We start from the raw sequence: 27,608 nt of genomic DNA on the forward strand, positions 1-27,608 counted from the left end.
TTGTCAAGATATTATACATTCCGTTTTCTTCTTGTTGGAACTTGCGAGAACTTCAGTACTTTCTGCAAGTAACATCCTATTCGACGAAGCTACAAGAAAGAAACGAGAGACAAACGCCAGCTTAAGAGCATATGAGCTATGGAACAGGGCTCGAAAACAAAGTAAAAAGCCATCGTGCAGCTTCCCTCTAGCAGGAGAGAGTCGGTCCAAATCACCAACTTGCTCATTCTGTTAATAGTTCTTATAGCCCAATTCCATAGCCCTTTTTTTTTTTTTTTTTTGACTTTTGCAGGACGTGCAGATGAATCCGCTCGAATCTGAAATCGATCGCATCCAAATCTCCAACCCAGAAGCTGGTATGAATCGCTTTCTTTCCCCTGCATTTGGGCCACCACAACCTTCGGTTGATGAATTCCAGAGGTACCTGGGTCCTGAACATGTCTTTTATTGATATAGAATAAGATGAACCAAAAGTAGCACAAATGTCTGGGTGGTGTAGTCGGTTATCACGCTAGTCTCACACACTAGAGGTCCCCGGTTCGAACCCGGGCTCAGACATTTTAACTTCTGGACACTGATTTTGTCCGTCCTTTTTATTTATCGTCATTCTGTCTTTTATGTTATAATAATGTTCCCCTGAGTCTATAAACACATGTTTCGAAGCTCAAATCGATAAATACTCATTTCTCGAAGCAAGAAAGCGAGGTGGCAAAAATTTATGTTCAGCAAAGTCCCAGTGAGATATACTAAAATCCCTCGTATTGCTTTACGCTTCATTCTCTCCTGCATCAGTTTAATACCGTGTCGTTTCCATTGTGATGAATGAGACCCCCAACAACATAAAGCTTAATGCAGAATTAGCCGGCTGCTTCAGTGAAGCTTTCCATTATCACCGTAAGAAGAAGAGGAGGGGGAAAAGATCACATCCCGAATGATGAACAAATTATGCATGTACCCTTCTCTCGAGTATTTGTGAAGCCTGAAAAATGGATTGTTGTTGCCCCGTAAAAGCATAGCGCGCAATATAGCGACATGAAATCGATGGCAATCGACAATTGGTTTAAGAATATATGTGTAGAGTAAAAAAGAAACCGCGCTTTAGGTGAATAAAAAAAATCACGGAGGAGGAAGAAACATAAAAGAACCACACAATCCAAACTCTACGGTTCCTGTGGCAGCATAAAACTAGAGACTACAATTTCTGTATGATCCCACGTCAGGAGAGAACTACTCGACCAAAAGAATGGGGGACTAAACCACATAGCGGCAAAATCGGTTGATTTAGCAGATATGCGGCATGCCATGCTCTTCCACCTCCATTCAGCTTCCGTGCGGCAGCTGCCACTGACATGCCGATCCTTACTATGACGACATCCATAGCCAATTTCCTTGTAGCGATTATTAGCTGCATCACAACCCGAGGTGGACAATAAGGCGGTAAGACCATCATTTCTGACAAACCATGAAAAAATAACTCAAAGTGCTCGTTCTAAAAGGAGTGATCCTGGATTTTGCGGAGGTTCCAAATCATAAACAAGGAAGCTGGAATATAGAGATCAATCGCACTGAAATGCTAATATGCAATAGCATCGGAGGACCACCTCATTGAAAGTATATTAAATTTCTCAAATGACTTAAAGAACATAGAGTTAGGAAAATATAAGAAAATTCGTTTTTTCATTACACTTATTTGCAGTGCAGTCAGATGGTTTTAGTGAATTTCACATAAAGATGAAACAGGTATAAAATTCAGTAACAATGAATTGGTGCAGCTGGGAGGCAAAAACAGGTGCCACTGAACAAGCTTCGGATTTTCAAATTATTGAGGCTTTTCCTATAAACAGGAAAAAAAGACAGTCCCACCAGCTAATAGCAAAGTTTAAACATGGAAATATGGGTGCAAAAAAGAACAGGTAACAACCAGAAGATAAAAGAAATGACTTCCGTACCTCTGGAAACAGCAGGACCACCATCCAGAAAATTTAGACCAGTCCCTTCCGGGGCCTTCTATTCCATAGAAAAGCATACCACAAAATCCTCAATAGCCCCCCATTTGCAAAGTGAGGAATAAATATGCGACCCCAGTAAGGGTAATAAGGTCCGGGCAATTTCAGCATTGTAAAGAAAACAGCAATGGCAATCAGGTGCCATGGCACTTCTGCATCCTGCCAAGCAAGCAAAAGAACAGAGCCAATAAACAACACAACAAAGTGGTTCCCTTGCCCAGACTACACTCCAGACACAAATAATTACACTAAAAAAAAAAATTTCACCCTGCTCAAAGGCAATTTCTGGAAATTCACATGGAAGTGGAACAGAAAGTTCTACCTTAAGCAGTGGAGATAATTCCAGTGCTGTCTCGTTTAACACCCCAGCAAAAGCAACGCCAATGAGTAATGGCAAAGGCACAAGTCGCAGCTTCTTTTCATGAGCACAATAGGACATCTCGCTTAGGGAAGATACAGCCATTAACGGTACGCACAAGAACTTGAGTACTGCCAAGACAAGATCAAGAATGAGCTGAACGAAATTCTCCAAAGCTCGGATCCAAGGGAAGCTCTTGACTGGTTCTGGTGAACTGTCCCACAACTCCTTCGTCTTATCTAATAGATGACGGAAACCCATTCTTTCAGGATCGCCCGAGTGTCTTGCAGCCATTCCCATTGCACACAGAACAGGATGCCTACCATTCTGAACCGCACTCATTCGTTCAATTCTGAAGTTTTTATATCCTTTACTATAATGTGGCCAACCCAGCTGTACGAGACACATAATTTCCATGGTCAGTTACATGTCTGAGAATGCCAACCAAATCCATATCCTACTAAACTGCATGTCTATCATTTTATATCAGCTACTGGCCCAAAAAATTAGGAGAACTAAAAAGACAACAGAGAAATGATATCGTCAAAGCATCTTGACAACCATCGCAATGGAGAACAAACCCAAGAAATACAGAAACACTAATCAACACAGGAGTCTTGTTTAAACCTGGATATAGTTTAAAAACCAAGCCAAAAGCAGTATCTTCCAGGCTAAGAGGGAACAAGATTAACTAGTAAACAATATGATCAACGATACATTACAACTCGGCCAATCTCATGATCATTGGTGTTGAATGTAACCCAACCACCAAATTTAACAGTGATATAAAGTATCATCAGCATCTAAGAAGCCAAATTACCGACAATCATCAAGAACTAAAAAAAAAAAATCACAAGAAATTAGATTTACAACCCAAAGGGTGCACTTTAAGACGGACATTGGGAGAGAGAATTCAGTAAAGGACATTCTCCAGTTGTTTTCAGACAGAGGTGACGTCCGGTGCTAGCAGAAAATGAGCTCCTATAGACAGCCCAAGAAGGCACGACTTATCTAAATTCCTTCACAACACTAAGAGAAGAACCGGTGCGACTAGAGCATAAACACACCCTCGTCGAACCCGACAAAAGTTTTCGCCGGAAAAAAACACACGCAACAAGAGATTCACTTTCAGTTCACAGCGAAAGACCCAGAGAAAGAATCCTGAAAAGGGGGAGAAAAAGAAAAGACGAGAGCTTCGAGAAAAATTGGAGAATCTGGCGCTTACCCTGAATTGCCCAAGAGAAGTGGGAGGAGGAGGAGGAGGAGGAAGAGGATTCCCACACAACAATTTAGAGGGAGTATCGAGAGATGGAGACGAAGGGAAGATGGTAGCCATTTCCAAATTGCGTTCGGGGCCTCGCAAAAGTTCACGTGCTCTCTCAGCAGCTTCTGCTGCTGCTGGTGCTGCCAATACGACCGTGTATGAGATAAGGCGGTCTCTTGATTGAATTCTTCAACCCTCTCCGAATAGCTTCTGCTTCTGCTTCTGCATGTGAGAAGGGTTTAAGGGGCCAGACCGAAACCGATTCTGCATCATCAGTTGTGCTGCGCAGTTCATTTTTATTTTTCCATTTTTTGAAAAGACGGGGCGGATAATTTAGGGGTAAGCATGGTCCGGGTTTGGCCGGTCCACCCCCTAACCTTAGGACCAACCCGCACAGTGTTGGTCCTCAATTTTGGGATCGAGGACCGCCCGTCGGTTCCATGGACCCGCCCGGGAACCGGACCGGCGGTCCGGTCCGGTTCCCGGGCGGGTCCATGGAACCGGTCCCATCAAGTTTTTCTGGACAAATAAAAAAAAATATATGTGGACCAACATCGGATCAACGGAACAAAAAGAAAAGAACGTAACTTTCCATACAATTCCTATACTATGATCGGTTCCATTAACCACATCATCCATGAATCAAGTGGGTACCCATCAAATGAGTGTCCAGAGATAAGAGAGCAGAGAATTATGAGTGTCTAGTTGCGTTTTTCTTTTTAAATTTTTTTTTGGTCAGATTTTTTTAATTAAAATTTTAAAAAATAAATATATTATTATTATATTATCGGTCCGGTCCGGGTGGGCGGGTGGGCGGTTCCATACCGGGAACCGGGCCGAAACCCACCGGTTCCAAAAATTTGGAACCGGGAACCGGACCGGTCCCCTTGGGAACCACCGGTTCCGGTCCGGTCCCGGGCGGTCCCGGGCGGTCCTAGGTTTTTTGCACACCCCTAGCGGATATGAGGTGAATTGCATTTTTCAACAATGATATAAAATCTAATGCAAATATATATTAGAAAATGAAGTATAATTTGGTGTTAGGGATTTGGGCACTGTCACTGGGGTCCTAGGCCGGACTCGACTTCTGTGGATCCAGACCCAGCCTCGATAGACCCAAGCCAGGTATGGACACCGGAATCTCGAGCTCGGTTGTCAGGATCCGAGCATAGAAACTAGGGTCTTGGGCTGGCTTCTGGGGACCGAAGCTCAGCCTCCATAAATCGAGGCCTGGGCATAGTCATCGGGTTCCCGAGCCTGACCTTTGTGGACCTTGGGTCGAGTGCTAGGGAGCCGAGCACTAGCACTAGGGTTTCGAGTTCAGCTTTTGTGGTTCACTCGTCGAGCCAACCCAATTCTTCGTGCGCGGCAGTTTTTCTTTCAATGGAAAATATATCGACAAAGGGGATCGTTTTAAGAGGAACAAATCACATGGAAACTCTCATATCGTGAAGTATTTCTAATATTATTAATACATTCGAACATTGGTAAATTGCTCTTTCAATAAAGTCGAGAGAAAGGCTACAGCATAGAGCAGGCGTAATCGCTAAACCAGAGACTACATCAATTTCACTTCATAACTATGTAAAGGGCTGCAATTCGCAAGACAAGCCTATGAAAAATGGACTATGAAGACGCGAGAGCACCAAAGTCGTAAAGACTCCTGAATGTTTGTACTTAATAGTTCCTTAACATCACAAAAAAATTCAACTCGGACCGAAAATACAGATCATTACAAAATGAAAACTCATATCAGAATAAGATAGGAACATATCTCATCTTGCTATAGGTCGACTACCCTAACGCAACTCTAGTTCCTCCGCAATATCTTCTTTTGAACACCTTACAATACACTAAGATACACCAAAATAACTGTCTTAGAACATCGACTCTTAACTTATTCCAACGTCATTCACATCTTCACGAGCTCTTCGAAGAAAAGGTCACGCTGCCTGGTACCTGCAATGGCAAGTGAAATGTAAGTTAATGTTCACATAGCAGAGCAGACCAGTCATTTCATATAATTGGGCACAGAATAAATGCACGTCTTCCGACAGAAATTTCTACTATAAACCGTGTCATGATAGTTCCACTACGATAAACTAAAAGGAAAAGGAGCAATGTAAATAATGCAACATCTAAATTGAGTTTCAGCCTCGACCTTAACGAAAAGGAAAAACTAATTTGCCTTTCTTTCTGGTTTGGAAAAAGAGCACACACATGTCAAGTAATTGTAACAGACACATTACAACGTGCATATTAATATCAAGCATGGGAGTGTCATACCTACAGATAAGCCATTGGTTGTTTGTCAAGAAAGAGAAGGGCGTTGCAAAAGAAAAAAAAAGGATCATGTTACCTTTATGTAAAAACACAGAGAGAAAGAAGGTGTAAAAGGTCAACAGAAGAATAAACAAAAGCTATAGCTCAGACACAACTTGAAGTTAAGTAAGCTTTCTTGAACAAAATCCGTACATGCTCATTCACTCACAATACTGCATCAGGGAAACAATGGCAGGTAGTTAAGCCCCATATTCTCAGGTAATCCCATCATCACATTGAGATTCTGCAGAGCCTGACCAGAAGCTCCCTTGACGACATTGTCAATCTGCAAAAACAGATTTAGACGACTTACCACGATAAGATGACTTCATGTTACTGGAAACGTAAGCATTTAATATAATAACAGACACTTGAGGAACATACAACAGAAATCAGTATTGCTCGTCCAGAAATTCGATCAGGAAAGACATTCATAAGACAATAATTGGATCCTCGAACATGTTGAGTATGAGGAACATCTCCTTTTCCTAATAAAACAACGAATTCCTCATCCTGCAAGATAAGATGAATTAAGTGATCAAACGGTATGAAGTATGCGGGAATCAATCCCCAAACACAGTTGATAATATGATAAGCCGCAGACCAACATGTCTGCTACATGACTGAACAAGATCCATGAAATAAATTTACTTTGATTAAGCCTACCATGAGTACTAAAAACAAGTACCTCAGCAAAGACAAGCTAAGGTCAATACTTAGAACATTAAGCTGTTAAATGCCAAGCATTAATAGGTCTGTTAGCCAGAAAAAGGTTACCTGGTAAGCAACTTTAAGTTGCTCATATAGATCATCTACCGTTACACCTGAAGGCATTTCAACATATATAGTTGATTGCATTCCTCGGCTCTGCATATATAGATGAAGAAAACTAATAATGATTGCTGGAGAAGCAGAATTTCAACTTTAATAATGGGAATACTTCAACATTGTAACTATGACCATTGGCATCAAATGTGGAGTAAAGCTGACAGTGATCTTTGATTGCGCAGCTTCAGATAATCCCTGCTCAATCTCTGGAACTGCAGGAAAGGAAATTAAAAAAAAAGCAATCCAGATTATTGCCTTTGCTTTAATGAATTCATCCATGAGTAAGAGTCATCAAACCCCCAGACCCAGCTCAAAAGAAAAAAAGGGGGGAAAAAGAATGTCATCAGCTCACACAACAAGAACTCAAGAATGTAGACACGTAATTGGCAGATATTACACTGTGAAGCTCATTTCATCTAGACACAAACAAGGAATCTGATGGAATTCTATCGGAAGAAATTCCTGGTAGAATAGTTCTAGAGTTACATCAATCCTAGAATGCTAACCAGACAGAAACATTAGATTTTGATAACTCATGAAACACGCGCCCAAGTTAAACTCCTAGATTCCCAAGATTACGGGCAATTCACTCCCAAAGGCCATCATGCTTCCCTAATTTTTTCCGGCCAATATAATGCTTCTCCTATGAGGCAATCCTCTAAGCAACATAGATCTTATTCATGCAGACAACTTCTAAAGGATATCAAGAAATGCACTAGCAGTATGATATAAATTTTGTCCCACCACTTGTGTCGATACCTTAATTTAAACACATAAAGACACCACAATGAAATGATTTTTCAGAATTAAGACTGACCATGCCGATGTCTCGTAATACCATAAGAATGTATGCCTTCAGCTATTTCAGTGTACAAGTTAGCTTCCTTAGCACCACGTCCTGCACAAGATTTTTGATTTTAGAAATAAATGCTAAAGAGAGCTTTCAGGACTGCTCTATATTTGGATGTGGCAGGAGAGAGACCCTTGGGAAAGGGAAGGCAGGGGGGTGGGGGGGTGGGGGGGATGGGAAGAGCGAGAGAGGGGCTAACCTGCACCGCTGACACCAGATTTCGAATCTATAATGATATTTTTTGATTGAATAAGATTAGCCTGCAATTCAATGACAATGACTGAATCAAAAAGTGGCCAAAGAATGGTCTAAGGGCAGTTCATTTCATTATTCAGCTAGACACCTGAACCTTCTATAACTAAAACTTGCTCGCAGAAATATAAGAGAAAAAGGTGCCAAAGTTGTCATATAAAAGAAAGACTTTTTCTAATTTACTACAATGAAATAACACCACACTGTGTTACTCCTAGTTAAAACCGTTGCAGGACTTCTCAAGGAAATGTCCAGAATGGCTTAAACTTTTCAGCAGCATCATATCACATATTTATATTCCCTAACACTCCTCTAAATAATATTTGATGGTTAACTCTTAATCACTCTAAGCTACCAAACATGTTAATAGCTAATTACCAGGCATCATTGCAATGTACTGAAAACATGTATCGTCAACATCCACTGTTTTATGAAGGACTTGGAAATTTTTAGAGCTCCTGGAACACCCAGAAAGCCTAGAATAGCTAAAAAAACAGGAATCAGCTTCCTAAGAAACCAATCAAATGCAGCACAATAAAGTACTGCCATTGTATTTGAGTGTCAAGAATGGACAAATAAAAAATGGTAGAACATACCCTTATCAAGGGAACAAGAGGAAGTTGAATTGAAGTTGGGTAGCAACCAGGATTAGCAACTAGACGAGCATGTCTTATATCCTCCCTCGAAATCTCTGTTAAACCATATACAGCTTCTTTCTAGATAACGGTAACAAAGTAGTCAAAAAGGTGGAGAATAAAGCACATACAATAAAGTTAAATGAACATGCCAGCAATATATGTAATATCATGGCCTGTTCTGCAGCACGGAAATAACATTTTCACCATCCAGTCAATCGATAAACTCTGACAGAGTTGCATTGATGACATTATTCAGTTTACAACTTTACTTATGCATGCAAGTCACAACTAGCACGTTAAACACATGGGATTAATTCGTCGGAAACTTGTTCTCACAAAGTAAATATTATTGAGGACATACAGAAGCACATTCTCAGGCTCTTTGCGTCCCAATGAATGAAATTGTGCGGTGTAAGATAGGAGAAACCAGATACCTGCAACTCTGGAGCTCGGTGTGGTTGACCATACCACTCTTCATATTCTAAAATGTCTCGCAGCCGAAAATCCTGAATACTTGTGAAAAGAATCACAACTGTTCATATTTACCGCAAGTGGAGTGTAAAGAAGTTGTGACAATATCAAGACAGTAAAAAAAGAGCTTGAGAGAAGCATACTGCAGAAAGATCAACAATCTTCAAGTTTTTGGGAAGACCCTTGATTATGTCCTGTATTTAATGTAGGAGATGACATAGTCAACTTTCATATTGTAGGCAAGGAACTTCATTTACCATCATTCTTTTTCAAGACACGAGGTGATTGATATAGGAAAACCAACCTGTGTCGTTCCATGTGGCAAACAGCAAAATACAGCGTCCACTTCAGAAAAATCTGCATCTTTGACAGCAACCATATCCGGCAAATCCTGCAAGCATGCTGGACAGTCAGCTTATAATGTGCTAATCATGAAGGAATTGTGAGTATGGCTAGGCCATTAAGAAAGAAGGGGAAAAGACTTCTGCTTTTAATTGTCTTTTTTTCTGTAAAAATCATAACTGGATCACTGGCTTTATAACATCAGAAACAGATGCGCATGACCATTGATTGGTAGAGCACTAACAAAGGCATAACATCTTTTCCTGATTAGACAAGGCGAGGATTTTATCACAAATGGAGTTGTGACCCATAGAACCACATTTAGGATTTTAATTGCTGACTTGTGTAGCCAACAACCCTATTATATTACCCAATTAATGACATAAAGAGGACTAACAGGATAATCATTTGAATGCTGCATCAGCTTGTTAGAATGATAATGATGCATTTTTTAAAATTCCACACCCATCAAGAAACAGCTCTCTATCAGGCAACTTTAGTTCTTAGTTGAGACAAGACCAGGACTAGACAAGCTCATATAAGAAGAATAAAAAGTGTCTTAGAAAACGAGAAAAAGTCCTACTTGAGTGATCAGGTGGGGGAAGACAGATCCCAGTGATTGCCCCGCTTTTCTGTCCGCCGTCATTAGAGTAATGCCAAAGTAAGGATGGTTTGCAAGGAGTCTCACGATCTGCCAGCAAATGATCACCTCATAGTTACGAAAACGAGAAATCACTATTCAAAACATATAACCGTGCAACCGAAGTCTTATATATCCTATACAGGAAAATCTTCGTGCTTCCTTGTTCCTATAGGTGAGAATAACTCCCGCATCAAACGGCGGCATCTCATCACATAAATTTCCCGACACAAGATATACAATGTCCTACCTCAGAACCAGTGTAACCGCTGGCTCCCAGAACGGCGATCCGCACATCCTTCTGGAGCTTCTCGCTTTTCTTCTTCGAAAGCTGCAAGCTTTGCGGAGACGACGCTAGAGATGCTCTCACAGGAAGCTGCTTATTGCTCCACGTACCGGATTTCGCAATCTTTCCCTCCTAAAAATTCATTCAGGCGTTTCTGCATCAACTCACTCCTATCGATTCAAGATGTTCACAGCATACTCAAAGCAATCAAGCTTTTTCATTAGATCACCACGGTTTAGTTTGCAATTGAGGAACCTCAATGCAGAACAATCTTCTGCAACTAAGCATTTCCATGATAATATTGTCATGCATCCAGCACCAAAAGGATTACAGGTGCAGACCTTCCAAAGGCATCCTGAATCCAAACAAGCCGCACTGAAAATCGACAAGCTCATCCTCAAATCCCAAGCTGCAAGACCAAAGGAAGATGCGTGAACTCGAGGTTAATCTGAGCCGGACAACGTAAAAGCAACCGACCACTTGCCGGAGCAACCGCTGAAGATTGGATTTTGAGCACAGCGCCTGCGGCGGCGGCGGCGGCGATGGAACTGCAGGCGGCGGACGAGGCAGAGGCGCGACTGAGAGGAAACGGGGAATGAACGCTGTTTGGGCGGCTCGTTTGGAAACTTATAAACGCTGCGCCGAAGCTCGTGCGGAAGGACGCAAAATCTCAAGTCGCGATTTTTTCTTCTAATATTCGGAAATAATAATGATATATATTTTAGATTTTCAAAGAGATTGAATTATACTTAATTCTTAGGTTTAAGGTATTTTGACTCAAATCACAAGAAGAAATTTTGCAAAAATCTTGATTTGGATTTTTTTAAACTAACTTTTTTTGGGTAGGGCCGTTATTGTTGCCACTTACTTCCTCTTGATTTTCTAAATTTTTAACTTTTCGTCAATCATGAAACATAAAACATAAAATTTTTCATTTTCGAGTATTTTGTAAAACGATAATATCGATATTTTCTAAATGCAATCAATGTAGCTCGATTTCATTGAGAATTGCTGCTACAATGAGGCCATGCTCACCCGTGGCGACACTTGGCCATGCCATCATCAGCACATGAGTACGAGCCTGTGTCAAGCATGTCACAAGCAACAAGCCACATTAAGCTACAAGCGAGTGTCAAATTCAATTATCAACGAGATTTGACAGTCATCAATGAATTCCCGTATTTTTTGGTACAAAACAAAATAAGTATTCTGCTATACGCCGCCCATCTCGATATGTTAGAATGCTCGATTAAAAAGACAAACCTGAAGATTTTATACAAGACATGGATTTCTCTCTTTTGTGGTTCGTAAGAGTATCCCCGAACATTTACATCTTACATGACAATAGACATATACAAACACCGAGAAGAATTGTGTATACACGTATTGGAAACGAATAAGAATAACCAAAATAAAGAGATACCGCCTTGTAAAGTTTCCTCAGCTGAGATGATATAATGTACAAATGCTACAGGTAATGTGTTGGGTCGTAAAGAAACGCTCACTATCGATCTAAGGTAGAAAGAAATGGAGTTCTGGACACCCTCCTTGAAGTCCTGTAGGTCTCGTCCGGCCGGCGGTTTATGGGCGAATGTTGTTCTTGCTGCGGCATGAGCTCGGACAACCGAGCTCTTTCGTTGTCAATTCGATTCTGCAAGAGGTTTATTCTATCTGTTAACGACTCGTATCCATTTGAAGTTAACGTCGTTGGAACAAATACAAAGTCTAAACAAGCGAAAAGTACGAGTTTGCGAAATGGTGTGGGCAAAAGCCAACGAGGGAGAGCGAGATTCACCTTAATTTTAAGATCATGCAGTTCACTCTCCATCGAAGTGATTCTGTCCTTCAGTTGCTCGAGAGCCTCTTCAGCAACGGAGGGGCAAATTTCTGAACGTGGTTTGCTAAATCCAGCAACCTGAAAGAACACATGTATTTTCGGTTGAGGACATAAGAGAATTTTTTTTTGGTCATAAGAGATGTTGACCAGCACTATCTTTGGGAGAGAGAGGAAGTAACTCTTTATTTGCATACCTTTAAGATCCTGGTACACAAGCCCAATAGCTTCCGTGCTAATTGCAACTTCTCCTCCTCAGCTTCCTGCAGTAGATTCACCTGGCTGTCAGCCACACATCTCTCTCACATACAGATTTTTCCCACATCTCTCTCACATACAGAAAGCCACACTAACCTTAACCTTGTCGCTCCACCTTTGTTCCTCGTCAAAATTTAAGTACGGATTTTTCCCAGCAGAAGCACGATGGTGGGCGAGCTCTTCCTTGACACGTGAAAGAATAACCTCGGCTCGCCGCAGTTTAGTGGTCAGTTCTTCATTTTGAATCTTCAAGATGTTATTCTCTTCCTGTTGCGTCACATGAATGTCATACATGTTTGGTTCGGGATTAGGCTAGATATATCTGGTATATAAAGAAGTCAGATAAAGCCTGCCTTGATTTTGGCATGATGATGAATGCGCTGCTGGAGGTTCTGCTGGCCACTTAGCTTTGAAATTTCATCTTGAAGCTCTGTGATCTTCTTCTTACACTTCACATTCTCAGTCTGATACAAGTTGGAGATGTGAGCCACAGAGTTTCTATAATTAAAAAGCTCATTCCTATCATATGTAGAGCCTATGCAGTTTCAACCTTAAGTACTTCGTTTTCAGTTCTGAGCAGCTGCTCTTGCTGGCGATGCTTTTCCAATGCAATTTGGGCAGCTACCAATTCAGCCTGCCTTCTGTCAATTTCCTCTAGCCATCTGAAGGATTCAAACAAACACTTGAGAAAAACAGAAGGACGCAAAAGAAACTCACTGTAGTAGAATGACAGAAAAAGAAAGCATGTAGCTCACCCTTTCCTTTCATCAACGAATTCATCGAGCTGTTCCTTTAGCTTCATTACCTCCTGTTCCAGAAAGGACTCAATGAGAAATCAAATAAATCCATGTAAACTAATTTATCCTAAATGCTTAAGTACCTCTGACTGAGATTCTGATTTTTGCAAATGAGGCTTCTCAGTTACCTTCTCCACTTGTTGATTATTCCACAACGACTAGCAATAGAAGACAGAAAGCATTGGTAATCAGCAGGGTACATAGGCAGAGATGAAATTTTAGCAAACCAATCTACCTGTGTGTGTGTGTGTGTGTGTGTGTGTGATAAAAGTGAATCTGTTCAATCATAATGCGGTAAAAAATTCTCGAAAATGCTGAGTATAATATGAAATATCCATCTACCACTTCGTGTAAATATCTTAAGGTGAAGAGTATTGACAGACGAATAATGCAGAGTTCAATTACCACATAAGAGCTCATGTCCAACTTGACTCCAAGCAAGTCTCTAATTACATCGTGTGTCATGCTTTCAGCAGCAGCTAGTTTAGCGTTCAAGGAGAATATCTGTAAAGAACAAATATTTGAGGATTATAGGACACATATAATGTCGGGATAACTTAAAAGAACTTGAACAGTTCCAACATATCAGATGCTGATGATACCTCTTTTTGCTTACTGATAACCAATGATTCAAGCTCAGCAATCTGTAGCCTTGCAGCAGTTAGTTCCTCAACATTCTCAGATTTCACCTGCTGTGCCAAACCCAATCCAATGCATTTAAAAGGGGATCCTGAGCCCCTAGGCTTGGAGGTACTTTTCTCTGATTTGTAGGACAACTGATTTGTGTTTTGGGTAAAAGAGCCCTCAGGCTTTACTTGGTCTGCCATTGCTTCCAGTGCCTTGAACTGCTTTCATAGTTTAGTAACATGTTAACAGAACCGTACTTGAATCACCCAATAGTCTATGTACTTCACTAAAATTGAGATAGAAGAACTCGAATACTGCTCCACATTACCTTTTGCTTGTACTCACTTGCCTGTGCTTCAGCATGCAAATTTAGCTCAGTGATATGTGCTTTAAGTTGTACATTCTGTTGACATAAGTAAGAAAATTATCCTTAGGTTGTAGATAGTCCTACTTGTCGAGGACAGCATTTAGCCTGCAGTACAAACAAGGTATGGGATTGAAAATACAACTCTGTACCTCTGCATCCTTTTCTGCAATTTCCCTCTCCAACATCTGGACCTGCTTTAGAGATTTCTCAAGGTCTGCTTTTTTCTCATCTAGATGCCTATAACTCAAAACAGTTAAATGACAAAAGTTAGAGGCAACATTTTCTGATCTTCATCAAGTGAAACACTGTCATCTAATGCAGACAAATGTCTAAAAGCAATTGCTCGGACCTTTTAATGTCAGCATCAGCATTTTGAACATTCTGCATCTGACTTTTTATGGAATGAAGCTCCAATTCCAACTCTTCTCTCAATAAACGTTGCCGTTCAGCTTCTCCCTTAACAATGTCAACCTGCCAAAGAACATTTTTTGTACATGCTGTGAAATCAAGTGTATCACTTGAAGAGAACAAGATAGTATTCGAAAGCAATAATATAGTGTACTGAAATAGAGGTGGTTTTAACTTGGTTTAAAACTCACCTTGCTTTCCAGCACATTTATAGTATGTTCAAGCTCTTCCACAGACCTCTCCAGCAACTTAACTTCCTGTTCCTTGTCAAGAGCATAGGTCTCTCTTTCTTCAGCCCTCTGTGATTGACATGGGATGCTGCAGTTAGCTGATATGAGCACATGAAAACTGGAAAAAGAAAAACTGAGACTCTAGAAAATCAGTACCCTTTGCGCCTCTATAACAACTGCTTCATTTTTGCGAGCTGTGGCCCATGCCTTCTCGAGTTTCTCTTGTAGTGTAAGCACCTCAGCCTGGAACTTATCCCTCTCAAGAGTAAGTTCGTCTAAGTTGCTTTTCAAGTACTCCATCGAGTCATTCATTTGGTCAATAGCATTGCCCATTGCTGAAAGCTCCATCTCCAAACTCTCAATTTCTTTGCTTCTCTCTACTAGGTCCTCCTCAGCAGAACCTTTTTCTGCTAAAGCTTTTTGTAAACAGGCTTTCAGTTCCAAATTTTCCTTAGAAAGAGAATCTAGCTTCTCACATTCTTTGGATATATCCAATTCAAGAATAGAGATGGTATGCACTTTTTCCTGCAATTCAGCCTCAAGCTTCAGACTGCAAGCAATGGCCTCATCAAGCTCGTCTGATTTTCCAGCAAGTTCATTCTCTAGAGACTCCAGATTAGCTGCCATTTCTTCAATTTCATCCTTTTGATCAATTGTATTAGAAGCAGACTCCTGCAACAAGCGGAGATCAAACAAGAGTCCCTTTAGAACATCGTCCTTCCTCAGCAACTCAGTCCGAAGAGTTGAGTTTTCGGACATCAACTCTTTAACATGGTGATCGAGGCCCTCGACCTGTTCTATGAACTTAGATATTTGTTCTGCATCTTCATGTATCTGCTCCAACATATTGCCCATACTCCTAAAAGCACCGCCTGCAATTACATCATATAATCTGCCATTGGAGATATCAATAGTATTGACAAGCTCCACACAAATTTTAGATTGCAAGCCAGATGCAATGAGTAACTCAACGCCTTTTTCAGTAACTTGAAGCTTATTCCTCAAAAGCTTATTCTCGTTCTTCAAATTACTTAAGGAATAAGTACATAGCTGAAGTTCTTCCCCTTTCAGCGATAAGTCCTCCAAGAGCGAAGATCTAGAATGCTGGATTTCATGCAACTGAGCATTTTTCTCCCCCAAATCAGTCTTTAGACTGACAATGCTAGTCTCCAATAAAATAATCTGATTGTTCAACCTGATGTTCTCCTTATTGAACGTGTCTATGCTGCTTAATGATGATTCACATTCTGACCTTTTCTCTGCCAAATCTTGGAGAACTAATGTTTTTTCGTTTTTCAACTTACTCATCTCCATGTTAAGCAACTCATGCGCCTCCCTCAACCCCACCATTCTGCTCAGTTCCTGATTCTTCTGATCCAACTCATTTTGGAACACCTCCAATGAAGCTTTCAGTGAGCAAACGTCCCCATGCAACTTCTGATTTTGCTGATCCAGGGACGACATCCGATTGGATGAGCAGTCTAATGCTGTCTCCTTTGTTCTTAGATTCTCTGCAATTTTCTCCCGATCAGCTTCAAGTGATTCAATCTGGTTCAAAAGTCTCATTTCAGTAGTTTTAGTTTCTGAGAGTTCAGCTTTCAACAAACTGTTTGCACGATCAACTTCCTTTAGTAGCTGAAGATCTTGTTCAAGAGCTATAATAACACCATCCATCTGTAAAATCCGTTCGTTGCTTTCACCAAGCTTAGTCGACAAATCTAGTCTCTTACTCTCTGCTTCCTCAATTTCTTTCTTTAAAAGAGAAATCTGAATCTCATTGTCTAATAATACCTGCTCTTTTAACTCTCCATCGACTTTGGATATAACGATTTCCCTCGTCAGATTCTGTAGAGCTGCAAAAAAATTGATATTATTGCTGTTTAAATTAGCCTTTTGGAGAGCAATCTCTTCAATCTCCTTCCGCAAGATAAGCAACTCAAAATCTTTTGAGCACGAGTCTAGTATAAGGAGCTCAAGCTTAGAATGCAAAGCCTCTTCTTCTGCTCTCATCAGCTTCTCCTGATCCAGAAGGGAATTTATGGCATTTGAGTTAGTCCAGTCCAACTCCTTCGTCAAAATAGCAAGTTGAGATCCCATATGGTTAGACCTTTCTAACATCAACTCCTCCTGAGACTGTAGGTCTAATATCTTTTTCTCAAAACCGGTTAGCTTATTCCTCATGTCCCCAGCTTCCTCTTCTTTCCTCGAGATGCGATCGAAGCTGTTCTTGATGTCAGATAGCAGTTTTCCCTTGAGGATTCTGAATACTTCCAGCTCCTTTTTTGACTTAAGATTGTGCTCTCTCAGATCAGTGAGGAGAGAATTTTTTTGATGTAGGCCATGCTGGAGCAGACCATTCTCAGCATTCAGTCCAGTTACTGTTTCCAACATAATTCCTATGTGACAAAGGTGTAAGCTTGACACAGCACAATCCCTAACAATTATCTCAGACCAGATGTCTTCAAGCCATGACTTCACTAACTTTGTGGAGTTCGAGACTTGAAACTTCATGCTGTTGAAGTCATTGGCTAGTAGAGACAACTGTTCTTCAAAAATGCTCTGGAACTCTCCAGCAATTCCCTGCAGCCCTGCAAGCAGATCTCTGGTTTCTGCCATGTGCAAGCTAATATGCTCTTCTAAGCAGTCGATCTGCTGATGCTTTTGAGAGCTGATGGATTGCAAGTTTTGAACCTCACTCCATAGCATGTCCCTCTCCTTCATTAATGACTTTACATTTCTCTCCAGCTTAGCTTTATCAAGTTTCATTGCTTCATTTGCCATCACTAGTTCATTGATTGTGATATCAGCTTCTGTCAGGGTATCCTGAGCCTCTTCAAATTTAGCTAGAATAAGACAAGCCTCTGCAGACTTTTGTGCTGCAACTATCTCAGCGTCACCAACTTCACATTCAAGCAACTGTTGTATTAGGGAATTGTCAATAGATAATTCAATAGAAGAATAGATAAACTGGTCAACAGAATGCTGCCATCATGCCCTGATATGCAAATATAAATGCTTTAAGAAAAAAGAAAAGCAAAAAGAGAGAGAGAGAGAGAGAGAGAGACGAAAAAAAACTGTCAATTCCAGATTGCATCATGATCTTCGCATTTTATTATTGTTGGCATTTTAAACCATTGACAAGATTGTATCAACAGTCTTCGAAGAAAAGAGGTCCAGAGACACTGAAGATATTGTACAACAGACATAGGTTCAACTGAGAAATCTCATAAACAAAGAGAATATTTGGAGTGTACGACAACAAAGTTTACATGGTATAAACAGAACACTGAGTTATATTGAGGTTTTACCTCTTTTGTCTTGCACCAATCTCTGCTTGCATTCTTCACAGTTTGGCCAACAGTCTGCATCTTAAGATTAACAGCTTCTATCTTAAGTTGTGATTGCTCTTCAAAGTTCCTCATGACTCCTTCCAGGGAGAGCAGTTGATTTGTGAGCCACTTTGTTCTGTCCTTGCTCCTCTCCTCAGACAACAATCTCTCTTCTTTCTCCTTGTAAAGTTGGGCCATCTCAGTTTGCACTTGTTTTAAACTTTCCAAGGCACATTCTATCTCTTTTCTCAGAAGACTGATTGTGATATCTCTATCACATGAGTATGGAGGCACAGTATTACCCACCAGAAAAGAACAGGAAGTATCATCACTACTCGGACCCTTGACGGCTCTTAAATTTAAGCTCTCTTCTGTCGATGAAGAATTTATCTGCAACAATATCCAGAAATGGCGAGTGACAAATCAAATGAACATGTCAGGCCTATTTAATGCAGAAAGGGGACTGCCCTCAAAGTTTTGGTCACCAAATAAAAGGCAGAAGAGTTAGCTTACCAGTCTTTCAACCTTGTTGCTGGAAGATGCATATAATAATTGTTCATCAGTTCCTTGAGGACTCTCATCATGCTCTAAGTAATCACTCATGCAAGACCTGAGCATGGATACACCAGTTTTAAGCTCATCTAACTTATCTCTTGCCTTCATAATATTACTCTCTTCCATCTGTTCTAGCTTCCGCTCCACAGCAAACAGATGTTGCCGCTCCTCCATGCGCTCCTTTCTTAGTACTGTACAAGCATTTTCCATATGTAGTAAATCCTTTCTTAGAGAGCCAACCTGCTTCTTCGTTTCCTCAATAGTCGCAGCCTGTTCACTGAGAAAAATATCCTTCTTCATGTTCATATCCGCTGACTCATGTAGAAGGATATCTTTTTGCTCCAATTTTGTGAGATAATTGTGATTTACTTCGGACAATCTATTCACAACTACAAAAGCAGCTGTTGCCATAGTTGATGCATTTTTTATCTTATCTTCAGCAAATTTAACTCTCTCCTCAAGCTTGGACAGTTCATGTGCTGTTGCCTCTAACTGTGAGGTCAACAAGATAATTTCTCTCTCTTTTTCACTGCACTCCTGCTGGTGTGCTTCAGTAATGGCCAGGGCTGCTCCTCTCAAAGACTTCAACATGCAATCTAAATCGTTTCTTTTCTTGTTTGCATCTTCTAAATATCTACTGAGTTCTTCAATCGTCAGATCCTTCTCAGATATCGTCCGAATCATCTGACTGAAATGCTCAGCAATCCAAATCCTTTTCTGAGGGAAAGAGTTGGATATGTGGCCCAGCTCATCAGAGGCAACAGCAAGTGATTCATTCCCGTTGGCAAGTACTTCTTCAATCTCACCAGTCAAAAGTTTCCATTCCTCTGACAATGTCTGGAGTTCTCTGTCTCTGTCTTCAAGCAGACCGATCAGCTGCGTGTTATTTTCAGTAACAAGATCGAGTTTTTCCTGGAGATCCTCTAGTTCAGTTTGAAGCATCACTGTATTTTGTTTGGTCTCCATCTCTCTCACCTGACTATCAAGAACTTGCTGCTGAAGAATGGTAAGTTCTTCCTGCATGCAGACAATCACCTCAGCAGTTTCAGCTTCAGCTTGTTTGCAAACTTTATCCATTTCTTCTTCATTAGACACTTGAAATGCATGGTCATTCTGGTACCACATGTTCAGCTGCTTAGCCTTCTCAAGAGAATCTTGCATCTTCTTCAACCTTGCCTGCATGGGCGAGTCCTCACTTTCTGCACCTTTACTAGGTTCTTGATCTCTAAACCTTTTGCTTGAAAGTTGCTTCTTTAGTGCTACAATTTCTACCTCTTTTAATCTCAAAAGTTTCATATAATTACTGTTACTGCTCTGAAGATCCTCCATCTCATTGAGTGAAAGAATTTGTTGAGACTCAAGGGCTTCAATAACAGACTTTGCTTCTTTGAATTCACTGGTAACATCTTCGCATCTTTTGGTAGTTGATAAAAGTTTTTCTGTTGCCACCTCAAGATCTTTATTCAAGCAGATGATTCTCTCCTCCAGTTCGCCTCGCGATGTTCTCTCTTCTTTGAGAATTATCTTTAAAATGTCCGCCTCCAGCTGCAAATCCATGATTTCTTCTGCATGTTTATTCCCCAGAATTGTGTGCTTCCCTTGTGGCTCTTGAGGATGTTCGTCTCTTAAATCCTGAAATAAAGTTAAATACTTCTGATTGCTTTACATGCTTATAGTAACTGGAAGAATGTGAGAAGTTAAAGTGACGTTGACATCTCAACACATGATACGCCCACCCTTTACTTTCCACAGAATCTATAATACTTGTAAGCTATAAATGTTTGGGAATACAAACCAACATTCTACAAAAGGATACTAGCAAAAATGAGTATGCCACATACTGCCTCAAACCCATGATGAATATTTTAAAAATGACAAGAGGTTATGGATATTACTAAACAAATACCTTGTTGGAATTGCCATCTCCATTGGTGTCTTGGGAATTGAGACTACCTAACTTACAACTGAGATGATGTATTTCTCTGCAAAAGCCAAAGAAGTTGCATAAGCATTTTGTCATGCTACTGCACTTTGAGAAGCCGTTGAATTTCCAATTAATGTGATAATAGAACTAAGTACTCTACAAACTAGATAATATGTGGCCACGTGACGCATTATAATCAAGTCCATTGAGTCCTTTTGTGTAGTTAATGCGTTGACTTTGTAAGCTTGAAAAGCTGAAAGCTTCTCAAGATATTTTGGAATATGAAAAAAGTTATTTTGGACCAAAAATGTACTCCAGCATGAGCTATTCATTGTTTCAAAAACTTCTTTTGTACCATAAATTATCTTTAAGCAGTGAGAAAAGAGTAAAAGACTTCATCACAGAAGATAAGATCACTTTACCTGCTAAGCTTTGCATTTTCCTCTAGGCAAGAGGTTAAATTCCGTCTGCATTCCTCCAGTTCTTTGGACGTGTTCCTCAACTAATATCAATGCAAAATAGGAGATTAATACAGGGACTATATCTAGAAAGAAAAACGAGAAAATTGCAGAATAAATAAACCTCTAATTGGAGTGTAGCATTTTCTTTGCCTGCCTGCATGGCGTCCTGTATCAGAGAAAGAAATTTTAAGGTTAAAAGTCAAAAACCATACGAAGGTGCGAGGAGAAGAATGAGAGGAAATTTCACTCTACTTAGGTGTAAATTCCAGCGTCTTAGAGAAAGTACGACTGAATTTGTTGTCACTAAGAACCATCCACAAGAATAACAAAGTTGACCAACCTGAGGTTGGGTGCCTGAGCTAAAATGGTTGGGCTGTTCAAAGTTTCCGTCAATGAATTGTAGCAGCTGTGAATACAACAACAAACTCTAATTTATACCAGCTACAATCACAAAGAAGAGGAATCAACAACATAGTTGCGGTGGTCTCTGCTAGTACCTGATCTCGCAGCTTAGATACTTCTGCCTGTAGCAGTTCCCTCTCCCCTTCTTCGTAAAACTCTTGGAACCTAAAAGAGCAATCAGTTTTGAACAACAATGTGGTTAAGGAATATCCAACTAGAATAAAGGCATGTCCAAAACCTCACCTCCTTAGTTGATCCAAAAGCCTAATGTTCTCCAAAGCGAAGCGAGTTACTTCAGGGTTCCGATCAACTTTGGCTAGAAGCAACTGAATCTCTTCAGAAAGTGTTTTGTTCTCCTCGTGCAAGTATACCTCTGCAGTGATTGAACCAACACAGAGAGATTCCATCCTTTGAATTTTGTCTTCCCTAAACCTGAGCATCATCTTGGTGCACCTGGTATCTTCCTCTCTTTGTCGCACCTATGGAAGAAAGAGAATCAGCATGATTGCACACAGCTCATGCCGTGAAGAAAATGACAGAAAAAAAATGCAGAAAGTACCAAGCGGTTCAACTGCTCAATCTCTGCTTCAAGTTGCCTGATGGTCATTTCAGCCATTTGCTCCCTTCTTAGAGCACCAGCAAGCGTCGTCTCCAAGGATTTCAGCTGATTCACATTCACGAATATTTTAGCCCGTATTAGCGTGGTGATGTTAAAATGGATGACATTTTATAAGACTTCTTTCGCGTCAGTTAATGTGATCTTGGGTAATCATACGGTAGGGCAAGACAGGTCGGAGACTTCTAATCATAGAAGCAGATGTGCTTGCAAAGGTTCTGAAACACAGAGTAGGCTTTCCTTGTAGCCGAAGTGGCATACATAGCATATAAACCGACGATGTGATTAAATAACTGCAAACCATTCTAACCAACACTTAAAGAGTAAAATATGCAGATTACTCATACTTCTCCTCGAAGAGTATCTCCCATTTATCCAATCCCTGGAATTCCCATCTTAGACCCAAGCCACCGTACCTGTTTATTGGACATTCTGACAACACCGCTGGGATCAAAGTGTAGAGAATCATCCACCTCCTGCTTATCACCATCACTTTTATCGCCGGCCCCCCCAATGGAAATTGAACCAAATGATAAAGATCTGGAGATGTTATGGCGTTTAAGTGCAGAAAGCTCCTCCTGATAGAAATCCATTGCCCACTAGTTAATGAATAGTTATAATGATGAATACTTGCCAGAAGTTATAATATCTGCAAGAAGTAATTTAGCTATAGATCATTGGATAAGGAAGGAAGTTGTTCACAAAACTTGAGTCCACCTTTAAGAGGCGTATCTGATTTTGCAGAGCGATTACATCACCAGTAGAATCTTCATTGACCACAGCCTGTTCCAGAAAGGAGGAAGTCATTTACTGGCCATAAAGTTGGTAACAGTCAACAGAATTTAACACTGCTATTGGAACAAAGAACCAAGCTTACATTATTCTGTATGAGTTTTGCTCTCTGAGCAAATTTCAAAGTGTTCAATGTCTCGGCAGAGGAGCTGTAGAAGACAATGTTAAATATCTCTATACGAAAGATATTTATTAAAGATGCAAGTCAATAAGTGGGAAGGCTTATATTTAAAGAACACATAAAGAATCAGTGTACCTTATTGAAGGACTAATGTTGGCAATAATGATGGTTTTTGAGTTTCCGCCAAGAGAATCCTGCATTTAGTTTAGAACGACAGAATAAGACAACCTGATGATGGGTAACATGAGCCTCACGAATTCTATAGAGAAGATGGTTAATTTGACCTGGAGTAGAAAGGTTAGCCTTGAATCTCTATAAGGAACATGTCTTGGTTTCCCATTGGCCACGTCGACCAAAACCATAATTACATGACTGCAGTCCGGTTGTGTGATATTATTGCCAATAAGACCAATAAACAAAGAAATGAAAGAGAAAAATTACGTAAATCCTTTACAGATGAAGTACCCTAGAGTTGACAGTGATTTGTTGATGTTAGCAGCTTCCTTTAAGCGATCTCCTTCTGCACCAGATGTCTTCTGCCTATTGGAGGATTAGATGGTCAGACAGATCCAACATACGCACATTTATGCTATATGTAATATTTAGTTCAATAACGTTTCATCTTATGGCTCACCTCTCGGAGCCTGCAAGATCAACCAGGTTTAATCTCGCAAATCTTAGGTTTGCTGTGGAATCTTTTTCCCACCTACTCTCTATCACACATGTAAAGACACTGTGAGAGCGGCTACTTTCCCTATTCATATTTGTTGCTGCAACTTTCCGATTTGAGGAACCCTGAATGCAACAAAGTAGGACTTTGGTTGCTTTGTGCTCACGAGAGAGAGAGAGAGAGAGAGAGAGAGAGAGAGAGAGAGAGAGAGAGAGAGAGAGAGAGAGAGAGATGACTCCAAACCTCAGTCAGCAGCTTTAGAATATCAGTCACTGTCCGTACTTCAAATTCAGAGAGATTTTCTACATAGACGCCCTGCTTGACATCCTCCCGCAACTGCATTTGAGTATACATTGTTAAAAGTTCTTTGCATGCTAAAAAGCAAGAAGTTTGCATCTTAGAGAACTGACTCACCAGCAAATTTGTAGATGAAGGATCGAGGAGATCAGTAATTTGTTCATTGTAAATTTCTAAGAAAGAGCACTTGCAATTGTACGTTAGTTTCTCATCCCTTCGGCTTTCTTCTTCCTGCGACATTAAATATCATAAGAAGCAGCATATACAAGTAAAATTCTGCCCCAAGTAGTTTATATGGTTAGTTTAAATTACAGCTTGAATCCTTGCAAACAAGAACTCAAAAATGCGCGGTGTCATTCCTCGATGAGGACTCGGCTTCAGTTCTAGGTCTTCAATGTCACCAAGCATTGTATAAGTCTTCCCACTTCCCGTCTGCAAAATCAGATGCAATCTTTGGATTAAATTCACTGAGCCAGTGAAGGAAAAGCACAGTCAACAAAAGTAAAACTGAGCATTGGCTCGAATGCTAGTCATTAGTTGTGAACACCAAGAGCACATAGAATGATGTTCGGTAACAATAAATGGAGTACCTGACCATAAGCAAACATGCAGCCATTATAACCAGACAGGCAATTCTCCACCATTGGAAGACCAACCATTCTAAAGAGCATTTCCTGCAAAGTTGTTTAAGACAACATCATACAAGCGACAAGCAAAATAAATACAAAAAAGGCAACAGGCAAACCAATATGAATAATAAAATCAGTATTTCTGTATTTGTATTACTCTGGAATTACCTGGTCCACAGTTTCACAGGCTACATGATCAAAAGAAAATCGAGTTTCAGGTTGGCCAATCCAAGTGACGCTCTGAGAACTTTCTTGTTTCAAGCACCTGTTGTAAGCATTTGTGCTCCGTTCCATGTTATTGAGGGGACGGACACGGATAAGAACCTAGAAAAATTTCTCAGCATCAATATAAACAGCCAAAAAAATGTGTGATTCCAAATTTCTCTCAATTGCTGGGGCAAAGATTAGGAAGCATTCCCAATTTTGGCCCTCACCTACTTCTTCGTAGCATTGCGTACAGCTCACAAACGATCAGACACTTCCATACCTGTACATTGTGTTCCATCCAGAATGATGGATCTTCCTTGAGGTCAAAGTGAGGCACTTCGACTATGTTAACAACCGTAGCGGGACCAACAGAGCTTGGAATCCCTTTGTACAATGCAGCAAAATTTCCCCAGCGGCCGCCTCCATTGCCGTCAACTTTACCTCGAAAACTGACACTGGGAGGCTTGTTTACACTCTTAGTCGGTGTACTCTGCGTGGAAGTACACTCGGAGTAATTCGAATTCGCTCTTCCGACCGTCTTAGTCATCCTCGGAGTCGCAAAATTTCCTACACCGATCCCCCGACTAAATTGAGTCGGAAAGTTTTTTTCATCAGTCCTGGAATCATCATTCGCGTCAGTGGTAACTGAACCGCTGGCGCTCTCATTTTTGGCCCACCCGAACCGGTTCTTGGATGAGACACCCAAGTTGTGCTTTTCCGGGGTTCGAAGAGGCAACGAGGGATCTGCATTCCTGACCCGGGGCTTACTTGGGGTTCTATCAACTCTGCTTTTAGTGCTAACTTCTGCTTCAGGTCTAGGGTTTTGGGTAGGCTCTTGAATAGCGTTTAACGGTGCCCGAGAGGAGTCCCCAGCGGTTTGAATTGCCGATGAGCTATTAGGCTGCAAGGGTACATTCTCGACTTCCTCGTGCTTGCCGGAATTCCGGCGGAGGAACTTCAAATCCCTCAACATTCTGACATCCGGAGAGAGGAAAATTTCAGCAAAGAACAACAGTTAAAAAGTGCCTTTAAGAGAGATGGGCAATGCGAGACTAGAGGAAATGCCTACCTGAAAGAAGAATTGAAGAAAAGAATGCCTAACGCCCTCGACCCTGAAATTTTCTGCTGAATTGGAGCTCCGTTCAGCTGGGAAAAAACACTTCGAAAAACAATCCTCGACAGGAGCGAAAACAAAAAGGAACAAGACAAAGTCTGTCAGAGACCGAGCGAAGTCACCGAGCATCGATCAAAGGAAGCATCCCATCTCCCTCTCCCATCTCCCTCTCTCTCTCTCTCGTTCTTTCGCATGTCCCGTTGTCTGCGAGTTTGAACTGCCACAAGAACTCTTGGGAGTTCAAAAATCGAAAATGGGTGGGTGGGTGGGGTTTCGAGGGTAGAAAATGGACGGTGGAGATGGGATCTAGATTTCGAAATCGACGCATCCTGAGCGCTTGTAGGATTTGAATTTTGGGGGAGGGGGCTTCTTCGTAAAAGCGAAAGGATGGCGTAATCCCCAAAATACAAAATTCCCAACGGCTGCGAGATATGAATCATTGATCTCGCTTTGAGGTGTGGGCCCACATTTAAAGAAAGGAGAGGAGAGGTACTCTCTTTTGTGAGGAATTCAAATTCAAGCCCAAATTGGTAATTACTCTTTCCTTCTGTTAATAAAATAAAAATTATGAAATCGTTTTCGTGGCAGGAGTTTGATGATTATTAGGGGATCGTGTTTCGATCCAATACAATAAGAATTTACAAACGTCTAATTTGTTTATAGATCGCGAATATGATTCTCTTGCACCAATGCCACCACAGTGGGGCTGGCAGCCATAGTCCATTGTTGTTGGCATTGTGCACGGCAGAAGGACATGTTTGGATAAGCAGATGGAGATCACCTCTCGTAACATTTGCAAACGGGTCGAAACTCAGTACTCCTAGTAACAGATGCTCAAATGATCAACATAATGGAGGAGAAAAACTAAAGTAAAAATCAGCACTATATTTGTAAGTGACTATAAGATCATATGTTGCTACGGGGCAGTAGTTAAACCTCACTCCTCATAACATTTGCAAACAGGTCAAAACTTAGTACTCCTAGTAAGAGATGCTCAAATCACCAACATAATGGACTACAGCTAACACACGTCGGTAAAGTTAACAAACCTAAAAGCACATGTACAACAAATTCTCTCGTGTGAAATATCTAATTTACCGAGACGAATAAATCAAATTACATGACAAAATTTACGTAACCCCTATTATTTTTATTTTAAACGCATGAGCTAGTATTTCTGAGGTTAATGAATTTTCGATAACAGTGTGGTAGATGTGATAATATGTAGATGTGATAATATCACGTTCAATCATATGTCGCGGGTCGGTTGTTTGAAATTGGACCCGTGCTGCGATTTAGACTTTCTTAGATGTGCCTAAACCAAGCCTTTTCTCAATCGCTCACTCGCTTGCCCGGATTGTAGAGAGAAGTTGTGGGAGAGAATATAAATTGCTTCAATTATACAAAGATTTGAATGATTACATCCATTGATTGACTTTCGATCTAACGGAGGAGATCACATCTCCTTGTCCACCAACTACCGGCATTTATGTCGAGAATTCTCTAGAACACGTCACAGTTATTGTATCGCCCATCCCTAATGTTCCGGAAGCTCTTTCGGGGTTTGGATGAGTATTCCTCGATTATGTACGGTCGTTGGCGCATGGACACCTTGACACCATTGGTGAATATCATGTGAAATTACTAATGGTTTAAACTTAGTATTGAATATATTTTTTATTTCTCATCGATGACTTTGGAGAGAAGTTTATT

At 40.7% G+C, this 27,608-nt stretch overlaps 3 protein-coding genes and 1 non-coding gene across 9 annotated transcripts; 1 reads left to right on the forward strand and 3 right to left on the reverse strand.

Annotated features, from left to right (window-relative positions):
* The first annotated feature begins 484 nt into the window (after positions 1-484).
* Positions 485-558, forward strand: TRNAV-CAC (transfer RNA valine (anticodon CAC)). The gene has a single exon. It is a non-coding gene; the product is annotated as a tRNA-Val (tRNA).
* A 522-nt stretch (positions 559-1,080) lies between these two features.
* On the reverse strand, positions 1,081-3,918 carry LOC115672920 (uncharacterized). The gene is made up of 4 exons (XM_030594922.2): positions 3,590-3,918; positions 2,329-2,757; positions 1,950-2,165; positions 1,081-1,405 (listed from the first exon to the last, which is right to left on the reverse strand). Exons 1-3 carry the CDS (start codon positions 3,698-3,700, stop codon positions 1,983-1,985), a joined length of 723 nt encoding a protein of 240 aa, XP_030450782.1. The 5' UTR covers positions 3,701-3,918; the 3' UTR covers positions 1,081-1,405; positions 1,950-1,982.
* A 1,353-nt stretch (positions 3,919-5,271) lies between these two features.
* Positions 5,272-10,897, reverse strand: LOC115672889 (probable N-acetyl-gamma-glutamyl-phosphate reductase, chloroplastic). Of its 6 annotated transcripts, none has more exons than XM_056304939.1 (15): positions 10,735-10,896; positions 10,599-10,666; positions 10,222-10,389; positions 9,915-10,022; positions 9,294-9,380; positions 9,133-9,183; positions 8,953-9,024; positions 8,477-8,596; positions 7,828-7,888; positions 7,596-7,676; positions 6,911-6,990; positions 6,728-6,817; positions 6,335-6,463; positions 6,125-6,236; positions 5,272-5,587 (listed from the first exon to the last, which is right to left on the reverse strand). In XM_056304939.1, the coding sequence occupies exons 2-14, from the start codon at positions 10,650-10,652 to the stop codon at positions 6,129-6,131; spliced, it is 1,209 nt and encodes a 402-aa protein (XP_056160914.1). In that variant the 5' UTR covers positions 10,653-10,666; positions 10,735-10,896; the 3' UTR covers positions 5,272-5,587; positions 6,125-6,128. The 6 variants fall into 6 exon arrangements, with proteins under 6 accessions (XP_056160914.1, XP_030450737.1, XP_030450740.1 ...); XM_030594877.2 differs by having other exon boundaries at positions 6,120-6,236; XM_030594880.2 differs by having other exon boundaries at positions 6,104-6,236.
* A 674-nt stretch (positions 10,898-11,571) lies between these two features.
* LOC115672728 (kinesin-like protein KIN-12D) lies at positions 11,572-25,938 on the reverse strand. The gene is made up of 38 exons (XM_030594645.2): positions 25,851-25,938; positions 25,062-25,755; positions 24,743-24,898; positions 24,536-24,619; positions 24,258-24,377; positions 24,063-24,176; positions 23,892-23,984; positions 23,613-23,773; positions 23,444-23,518; positions 23,263-23,350; positions 23,114-23,172; positions 22,943-23,006; positions 22,783-22,848; positions 22,482-22,643; positions 22,009-22,113; positions 21,693-21,928; positions 21,545-21,614; positions 21,388-21,453; positions 21,169-21,213; positions 21,009-21,088; positions 20,569-20,644; positions 18,621-20,294; positions 18,087-18,497; positions 14,935-17,694; positions 14,740-14,847; positions 14,490-14,611; positions 14,290-14,377; positions 14,102-14,176; positions 13,749-13,991; positions 13,552-13,650; positions 13,230-13,304; positions 13,105-13,157; positions 12,900-13,011; positions 12,703-12,813; positions 12,446-12,616; positions 12,289-12,354; positions 12,053-12,172; positions 11,572-11,908 (listed from the first exon to the last, which is right to left on the reverse strand). Exons 2-38 carry the CDS (start codon positions 25,752-25,754, stop codon positions 11,762-11,764), a joined length of 9,048 nt encoding a protein of 3,015 aa, XP_030450505.1. The 5' UTR covers position 25,755; positions 25,851-25,938; the 3' UTR covers positions 11,572-11,761.
* Between the last annotated feature and the right edge of the window lie 1,670 nt (positions 25,939-27,608).

This window comes from Syzygium oleosum, unplaced genomic scaffold (assembly GCF_021117445.2).
Source record: "Syzygium oleosum isolate NSW1041296 unplaced genomic scaffold, Sole_v2.1 Sole_v2.33, whole genome shotgun sequence".
NCBI lineage: Eukaryota > Viridiplantae > Streptophyta > Magnoliopsida > Myrtales > Myrtaceae > Syzygium > Syzygium oleosum.